The sequence below is a fragment of the Scyliorhinus canicula genome, chromosome 8 (genome assembly GCF_902713615.1).
Source record: "Scyliorhinus canicula chromosome 8, sScyCan1.1, whole genome shotgun sequence".
In the NCBI taxonomy this organism is placed as follows: domain Eukaryota; kingdom Metazoa; phylum Chordata; class Chondrichthyes; order Carcharhiniformes; family Scyliorhinidae; genus Scyliorhinus; species Scyliorhinus canicula.
The window spans coordinates 31924746-31934700 of NC_052153.1; the positions used below are offsets into that span (position 1 = coordinate 31924746).

At 40.8% G+C, this 9955-nt stretch overlaps 1 protein-coding gene across 9 annotated transcripts in view; it reads right to left on the reverse strand.

Moving 5' to 3' along the window:
* Positions 1–8912, reverse strand: part of LOC119970170 (nuclear factor 1 B-type-like) — a 743034-nt gene extending 734122 nt beyond the window's left edge. For all 9 annotated transcript variants that reach the window (XM_038804340.1, XM_038804343.1, XM_038804348.1 and 6 more), the window contains exon 1: positions 8785–8912. In XM_038804340.1, the coding sequence (XP_038660268.1) occupies positions 8785–8880 (96 nt within the window). In that variant the 5' untranslated portion in view covers positions 8881–8912. The remainder of the gene's footprint in view (positions 1–8784) is intronic.
* Positions 8913–9955: the final 1043 nt, after the last annotated feature.

The following is a 9955-nucleotide window of genomic DNA, read 5'->3' on the forward strand; positions in this document are numbered from 1 at the left end:
CCTCTCCCACCCCGCTTCTCCATTACCCACCAAATGTCCCACATTTGCACACATATCTAACACAACTCCACCACTGGGAGGGTAAAAATAGATTCAACATATTCTATTTTAACTCATGTAACTAATTAAACACAGTAGGTAGAACAACAACATCAAACATTATAATTTGGCATCAACAGTTCCCTTCCCTCCCTGAGCCCAGCACCTACAGTCCATCCGTTTCACAGGTGAATCTACCCACATGTTCTCACAAGTCCACCAGTTCCTTGTCCCTCAAAAACACAACACCTTGAACCGCACGTTGTTCCTGAATAGGGCCGCTTTGACCCTATTGAACCCGGCTCATTGTTTGGCCAACCCGCTCCCAAGTCCTGGTGAGTGTGAACCGTGTGGTCTTCCCAGGTACACGGTCTTGTCTCCTTTGCCCACGCAAAATCTTCTCCTTATCCAGATATTGGTGCAGCCGCATAATGATTTTCCTCGTCACCCCTCCCGCTTTCGGCTTCTTCATTGGCGATCTGTGCACCCCCCAGTCCACATCAGGCAGTCCCACGACCCTGAGATTCTGCCTCCTTGAACGATTCTCCATCCACCTTCTCTCTTAATTTTTTCTGGCCTTCCGCCATCAGCAGCACTTCTGCCTCCAGCGAGCCCAGCCACTGATTCATCCGCCTTGTGGAGTGATGCATTCTGCACCTCCAGCCTTTGCTCCACACTCTTTATGGCCGCCTGGATTGGCTAGGCCACCCTGGCCAGGTCTTCTGTTGCCTCCTTCCTCTGATGCTGGAATTTAGCCATCAGATGTTCTGTTTAGTCACCAATTGTTCTGTTGACCATTGTGCCGGCAACAACGTCGCAAAACTTTCTGCCATCTGTCCCTGTGTCGCACTTTGAGAGTTCTCCTGGTCTGACTGTTGCCCCTTATTTGTTACAATCCTGATTGAATATGTCCGATGCATTCCTTACTGAAGGAAACGTCTTAGTTCTCTGATCTTTTACACTTTCCATCCACATAACCCCCCGCACACCCCCACCCGAAAAAAAGTAAAAAGACCAAAACAATTCCACCTCAGGGAAGAGCCACCTAATGTGTGACCTCTTACTCCATGGCCGCCACCGGAAGTCGTTCCCCAGACAGTTCTAACCAGTATACATTTTGCTGTGGTGACTCCGTCACACCCAAAATTGCCCTTTAGGAGGGTGCATTGATCCATAAGTTCAAAGCTGACCAACTGAGAGCAGGAATCTGCATCCCAACATAGATACGGTTCAGCTTGTTGGATGCTAAACACATTGTAGCTTGTGGCTGGATTAAATGAGCAGCTTTCAGTGCAATATAAACTCTTGCCAATCACTCAGCCTCAAGCAGCATTACCTTTGCTGCTACCGCCTACATCCTGTTGATTTTCAAAGGTTAACAGCAGTGTTCTGTGTAGCATAAAGGCCCATTGTAACTTGGAAAATTGCATTTAATTCCATGGTGGTAATGATAGTGTGCTTGGGGCACAGAGACCCATTGTGACAAAGAAAATGACCAGCAATGATGTTTTAAAAGAGAATCTAATGAACTTAAAGATGCTATTTGACAGCAAAATTTAAATTGTGTTTGTATACGCTACAGACATTACAGATGTTTTTTTTTGGGAGAAAACTGGAGGCCCATTGCAGCAGCTGCATGTGCAACCTGCTTGCAACTTGGCACAATTTAACCATCGCGGTTTATATGTTTCACAACACGAGAGCCTTGTAGATTTGGTCTCAAATCAGGACAGACAAATGTGAGCTGCTTGCTTTATTCCAGACATTGTGAAAACTGCATGACGGGGAAATTCAAGCCTCCCCGTTTCAGGCACCAACCACCCTGTGTGATGTGTGATCCATTATGATAGTTTAACAACAGCAGTAACAACAAACATTAATTACATTAATATAGTTTCTTTAACATGGTAAAATGTCCCAGGGCACATCACAGAAGCATTATAAAACAAAACCTGACTCAGAGCCACATAAGGAGATTTCAAGTTTGACAATGAAATGTATGGTCATACTGGTAGGTTGTTTAAAGGAGGAAAGTGATTCAGAGAGGCTGGGAGCTGCACTGAGGGTGTTTCATAGCTTAGGCTTTTGACAACTGAAGGAATGGCCATAAATAATGGAGTGTCAAAAATTGTGGCTGCTTACTGCCTCACAGCCCCGGAGTCCAAGGTTCGATTCAGGCCCTGGATCACTGTCCATGTGGAGTTTGCACATTCTCCCCATGTCTGGATGGGTCTCACCCCCACAACCCAAAAGATGTGCAGGGTAGATGGGTGGATTGGCCACGCTAAATTGCCCCTTAATTGGAAAAAATAAATAATTGGATACATTAAATTTAAAAAGAAAAGAAAGATAATTGGGGACGCTCAAGCAGTCAGAATTAGGTGACTGCAGATGTCTCGAAGAGTCGTGGGGCTGGAGATTACAGAGTGGAGGGTGAGACCATGCAGGGATTTGGAAACAGTGATGTGAATTTTAAAATTGAAGTGCTGCTTTACCGGAAGCCAGTATCGACCAGCAAGCACCCTGGGGAATAGATGCAAGTTGAGAGATAAGTCGAGATTTAACAGAAATGAAACAGAGTCCCGTGTTCAGCGTGTTTATCTAGACGCTGCCAGCACCGAGAATGACCCCGCTATTAACTGCTTATTATCTGCCTCATTTCGAGGCCTCAGTGAGGCCGCACTTGGTACCATATCCTGCACTAACGAGCTCTGCTCGCCAGTGCAGGAAGAGATCAAGGCACCATTTTAAAATGGTGCCCTGATCTCTAGACCACCCATTGCAGCCACCGGACGCCCCGAATGCCCCAACTCACCTATAAAGGGATCATTGAGCCCCCCTGAACCCATCTCATAAGTGTAGGTTACCCCTGGGCCCGATCCCTAGCGCGTGCATAATACCACCTGGGCACCTTGGCACTGCCAGCCTGGTACCCTGGCAATGTCCATGCCAGGGTGTCCAGTTTGCACTGCCAGGGTGCCAGGCTGGCAGTGCCCAGGGTGGCATCAACGGTTCCAGGGTATCACCCTGTCCTGAGGCCGACCACCCCGTGACTTCTGATCACCTGGGAGAGAACCCTCCCTTGTGCAGTTCTGCCTGGTCCACATTGGTGGAGACCACTGTTAAATGGCTCTTACTCGGGGTCTCCAAGGCGCAGAGGTTAGATCCCGTGCATTTAACTCCAGCAAGAGAATATTCAAGTGAGCCTGACTGCACACATGAACGTAAATCTGGGTCATGCCCATTGTGGGTGGGATCCAGATCGTGACATCTCGCAAGATGGGTAAATCTCACGAGAGGCCTCTCGCAAGATTGACCAGCTGTGCCGTGTCCCGAGTTCGGCGCAGCTATTAGATTGCGCCCATCGGCTGCAGAGTTCTAGATGACCTTAACTTTACACAGGGTCGAATGTTGGAGGCCAGCTGGGAGTAAGTTGGAATATCAAGTCTATAGATGACAAAAAGATAAATGAGAGTTTCTGCAGCAGACGAGGTGGAACAGGGCGGAAGTTAGGTGATGTCACGGAGGTGGAAAAAGGCAGTTTTCATGAAGGTAAGAGCAAAGAGCAAAGAAAAGTACAGCACAGGAACAGGCCCTTCGTCCCTCCAAGCCCGTGCCGACCATGCTGCCCGACTAAACTGCAATCTTCTACAATCTTCTACACTTCCTGGGTCCGTATGCTCATCTCAAGATCAAATTCATCCTCCTCAACCCACTGTCAATAATTATAAGGATAGTCATATGAATGTTGTCAAATGCTCATGAAGCAGTCATACAAAGCCAGTTTTTAAATTTGCACCCTCAGAATATTCTCACCTCCCAGCTACAGATGGTAAATGTGGTAAATCTGGGTTACACAGATTGGAGGAGGTCTGTTCAAAGGTTAATACTTCCTAAAGGTGCTGTACATGCCAACATACAAAACAAAAATATGAGCTGTGAATATTACTGAGCCTTTATTGATTAATATTGTTCCTGAGAACCATGAGGAAATAATCTGATTTGTTTCTGCCTAAAAGGAAGCTGTGCACGACAGCATTCATGTTATCTTGGTACGTCCGATTTACTGGGGGAGAAAATAAATTATTGTAACAACTCTCATATCTACCTGACAAACTGGTTGTTATAATGCAGATCTTCATCCAAAACTGCAAGGAGCCACATAATAGAGTTAAGCAAAAATTGTATTTCTACTGTGCTGTATCATCCGCCTTGAAAACATATTGACACATGAGTTATCTCTAAATGCAGTGACTTTTGTTATTTAGGCAGACATACACCTATCGTTCATATTGGCCATTGGATTTCTTTCTAATCAGTAAACAATCCTTTTTGAAAACTAAGGTCAGGATCATTGAATCTTTCAACATTCATAGCATTGCATTGCATATGAATAGCAAGGAGCAAGCTGGCTGTCAGTAAGTAGTCCTAAGGAGGTCCTTTCTTTAAATAAAGAAAAACTGCTCTTGTTATCATTGCTATGTGATAATTCGTGACTTCTAATATTAAACACTTGAGGTGGTCCAATTTCAATTAAAGGACCTTTGAAGTGGCTGCTCTGTGCCACCCTAGACTTACGACTGAGCTACGATGGTATTACAAAGCCATACATTCTTCATTAAAAGTAAGCTCGCAGAAAGTGCAGGTTTTTACAGGTGATTTTCCATCCTCATGCCCTTGGATAGGAGATTTGCTCATCAGGAGTCCAGACTGAAAATTCAAATGCATAGCTGACACCATTTTCTGATATTCATTCCAGCAGAGACTCTCAAGTGGGAAGAAAAAATATGCCGGTTCCATTGGCAAATGTCCCTGACACTATTAAAAGAAGTCAAGATCTCCATCTAGTTTTAACCAACATTCCTCCCTCAAGCTTTATATTCAAAAACAGATTAACTGATCATTCATCCCATGCATGGTCACAAAGCTAAGAGGTGCTTTGGAATGTTTTGACTTGTCAAGTCGTTACACGGGTAATTCTGCACTCCCAGAAACAGGTCACATTTGCATCAAGTGCAATTTGAGGAATTGGACTTACAGTGTCAAAGGTATGTGAGGGCACTTTCACTGAGGGATTTGTGGCTTTGCAGAATCATTCTAAATCCTGTAAATCCAGGATGGAAGATGCACACAACTTCCTTCAAAACTCATTTAAATAAAACTGAACATCAACAACATTCTTTAGACAATGGGGTTTAGCATCACCACACGCAACAATAAAAAGCATTAAACTCAGGCAAATTATGAACCGCTAAAACTTATCACAAGATCTGCTCATGAGTTTGAAAATGAGATTGGGGAAAACGCTACTTAACACAATAAGTTTTTAACATTGGAAGCCAGGAATGATCAAGAATCAAGGTAATAACAATAAAGGATATAATTTGCTCGTTTGTAGTACAGAAATAATAAAGTTATCAAACCTAATTGTGTAATATATTCATAGAATAGTACTGACTAAATTTTTAAAAAGCTTTGTACTTGAATTAAATTATTTTATTTTCATTGATTTCTACAGGACTGAGTAAATTGACTTCAGAAAGTTCTTGGAGTGATAGAAATTTGATGTGGGTACACAATCAACAAAAAGTATTTTAAAAATTAATTTAAACTCCCTTTAATTAATGCTTCAGTGGATGAAATATTATTGTTTCTCACCGATTTCTCTCTTTTGGTTTCTGGTTACAGGCATGGACTAGTAAACAATAACTACATTAAAAAGTGCTTATTTCTTTTTAAAATATCTGTGATTCAGTAAATTGCATTTTGTCAATTTTTGTCAGTTTGCTTTTGCTTTGCAAATTATTTATTCTTTTGAAATTCTCAGGATATTGATTTGATCCTGGAAGCTATACACAGACCCATTCATGCATATACACACAAGCACTCATACGCCAAATTTGCATATTACTGTTTCAGGTATTTTACAACACTGGGGTATTTCAGTTTAGCAATGTTGAAATAAAATTACCCCTAGTAAAAAATCAGCTTTATTCACCCTCCAAAAATTATCAGGGCATTTAGACACGAGTGAATGTTGTCATGAGAAAATGTGCACAAATAAAGCAAGTTTGAGTTTTAAGTGCTAGGGTGAAAGCAACCTCAGGGAGACTAAAGTAAACCTTCCATATGACTGCTTTCCTAACCTGTTTAAATTAGAATTTATCACCGTATGGGGCACTCCGCAGTTTTCCGCATTATTAATAAAGCATTGATTGGTGGAAATTAGTTCCTCATGCACAACACTTTAATTTCATCCACTTATTGGTCCAATTTTGAGCAAAAACAAAAATAAAGCAAACTCAGTTCAGAAAATGCATTTGGCAGACAAAATTTTCTGACACAAAGATTTATTTTTGAGAATGAGAATTAAAAGTTTGCTTCTACTTTAAAGTACAATTCACTGTGTAAAGAGTTGGATATGCTGTAATGAGAAAAGGTGTTGTATAAATGCAAGTATTATTCTGTTACTCCATTCTTATCAGCTCCACTTTAAATACTTGGTGTGTTTATCAATAACATTGTGTGCTAATTAATACAAGGCAAATATTTAGAATGATTAATTAGAAATAAGTGATTCACTGAATTTTATTGGGAAAGAACATTCTCTACAAAAATGTCTCATACACCGCAACAAGGTGATAATTTTAAAAAAGCACATTTTTGTCAAGTGGCAGAATTATTGTACTCAGTTGTTGACAAGGAAAAATCATTCTCAATCTGCTTTCATTAAGCTGCCATAAGGTCTGCACCTTAGCACTAACGGGTAGTGCTCAAGTTTTCAATTGGGCTTTGTTGTAACTTCGTTAATTCAATATCCAGTTCAGATAAAATAACAAATTTTGAAAGAAACGGAATAATTCACCAATTGTACCCAGCTTACATAAAGATAAGAAGCCTAAAATAAATTGGTTGATTGTAGTAGCTTCAACATAAACAATCAGAACGTTAATTTTAACTAAAGGACTTTTGATAAATAAATACACTAAGTGAGAATTACGAGGTTAATTTTTGCCCTACATTGCTGTGAATCTAATCAGTTTGTAACAAATAGATATAAATTGCATTTTTTGTACACAACTAATTGAACCTGGGCAATTTATCAACAGTGTTAAGTTTTGTTGCAGAGTTCATTATAATGCATAAGTAAGCTTTTAAAAAACTTACATTTCAAATATCACAGAAATGTCTACAGCATCCAAAGTACAACATGCACAATTAAAATTTCAAAAAAGAACATTATCAAAAGGAAAAGACAAAATCCAAACAATCACCCAATTACTTAACAATCCTTCGCAACACAAGGAATTGAAAACTGAAAGTAATATTACATCCTGGGAAATGTTTTTTTCCATGCAAATGTATTGAATGGGAACAATTTCTTCTAGCATTTCAACAAGCAACAGGCAGTAAGATCCCCTCGCCATGCCTTGTCTGGTTTTCCACAGGCACTTTAACTGATGTGCACACACAAAACAGAAAAAGGTATTGAATCAAAGACCCATAAACACAAGTGTTCCATATTCCAAGATCCCTGAGCAGCATTTAGTAAAACAAGAGCAATCTTTTCTGAAACAATGTAGGAAGATAACAGTCAGAGAGATAGATGCATTCCACCTATAGGCATTCGGTTGCACAGCCCATTTGTCCCCTCCTTACCAACCGGACAGGGATAAAAGTCCCATTGTCTCAACACAGTATTAATTGTGAAAAAAACAGACGATGCAGTAAGCATAATAATTATCGAGGGAAACAAGCAATTTCAGTGAGAAGGAATTAGAAAATTACTCCTTTGGACAAAGAGAGCCGAAGAGTGAAATTAATATTCATAAGGGAATGTCACCCGACAGAAGGTCTTCATTCACAATCAGAGTGAGTATACAAGGGACGACTGTCTGCATTACAAATGAGAACATGCTGAAAATGTAACATATTGCTTGTGTGAGGAAGAAAAGTTTTGCTTCTACTGACCATTGTTAAAATTCAACTTGCTTTTTTTCTTTCCAAATATGGGACTTAGTTTGGGGGTTATGTGAGCTCGAAACAATTAAAGCTGCTCTTCAGCAACAAAGACACCCAGGCTGAATATGCATGGCCTCATTAACAAATAAATAATGAGGCCAAACAGCATATTAATTAGTGATGGCTTGAATACCATTCTCATTATAAAGGAAAGCACATTAAATTAGTTGAAGCGTGGGGCTGCATGATAGAATACAAACCGAGTTGCTGTACAGCATAGTTCCAGTAAAGTTCTCTGAATAGTAGCTTGAGAATGAGAGACAGAGAAAGGAGAGAGACAGTAAGAGAAAGAGAGAGAGAGAGTTGGAGTGGTGGGGGGTTCTTGGAAGATAGCACTCAAAGCAAATAACAGGAAGAACATTGACCCAAAAATGAGCCAAACAGCTCAGGACCAATTAATCAAAAGTGTTATGACACTTAGAATTCTGATTTGAGTCAGTCCACTCCTCATTCCTACTACCTAATTTGCAGCATATAGTTTAATTTGCAATTTTTCCCAAGAAATGTCTTTCCTGTCCTTTCAAAAAATAGAAGGTTCTGTGTCTCTGCACAAAACAAAGCCTTGTAGAACTCTGGCTCCACGAGTGGTTTAGGGAAGTCGTTACGGAATCATAGCTCTAAGTTAGAAAGTGTGTACTTCTGCTTTTCGACTGATAACAGTTGTTACAATGAGGGAGGGGGGAAACACTTGTACAAAAAAAAATCTCATCATTGCCAACTTACCATCCACCAAGTCCTGGCTGACATGTCATAACACAGCTGCCATTTTATGGAGCCGTCCGCTGCTTTCCCAGCCATTACGTTGTCAGCAGCCTTCATCTGATGCAGCTTGTGGAAGATAAGACACCTAATCAAGGAAATATCAGCAGTGGCATGCTGGGCCACAAGTAGGCCAATCCTTATCAGGCTGCATCATGGGAAAAGCTTCCTCACTACCAGTATCACTAACTCAGATATAATGACATGGATCTGAATTTTTGAGGTAGTGGTGGGGTAGCAATGAAGGGGAGGGGGGTGAGGTGGGTGGATGGGAAAGCTGGCAATAGCTTTTTGTGTGCATAAGGACTTAAAACTCTTGTGAGTGGGTGGTTCATTGGATTTGAAGACAAACTGCCTACATTTGTTTGCATGCTTGTCTTTTGTTTATTGTTAAAAGTGTTGCGAGATCTGGGCGATATGGCAAAGCGAGTCTTTAATTGCCTGGAATTAATATCCCTTCACAAATAAATAAGAGTTTCTGTGACACTGGCAGGACATGGTTCAGATGACATAGCATATACTCAGCTCAGAACACACAGGTAGTGGCTGCAGCAGGACTCAACATTGCTTTGCCAAAGGCCAGTACCTCATACTTAGAGGTGACAGATGGAACTGGTTTGCACAGAAGTTAAAATGAGCTGGAAGCAACCATGTCGTACTCATCATGGTCTGCAGAACAATTTTATTGCACTTTTGAACTCAACTTTGTTTCTGGATACCTGTAACCACAAAGACAAAGCAAGATTTATTTTTTGTGTGGGTATGAGTATATGTGTCTATGTATCTGCATGCATGTGTGTATTGTCAAACTTTTCATTTCTCACAAACTGCATTCCCTTGTATTCTTTGAAAGCTAAATTGCCAAGTTTTATAAATAAATAAATTAATCTGAGTCTAATTGTTTGCGAGTATTCAACTCTTCCATTTTTTTCCTCAGAATAGGAGCAGGCGTCAGACCTGAGCTGCTGAAGAGCAGACTGCCCTTAGCCATTAATCCCAGAAGTGCATAGGCAGTGATCACTCCTTAACTTATTCTGCCTTATTTTGTAGGCATTCAAGCATAACAGTCAGGTTCTTTTGGTTTCAGCTTTCATGGAAGCAATGTGAACACAGGCCAATTAAGCGAAGGAGTGGC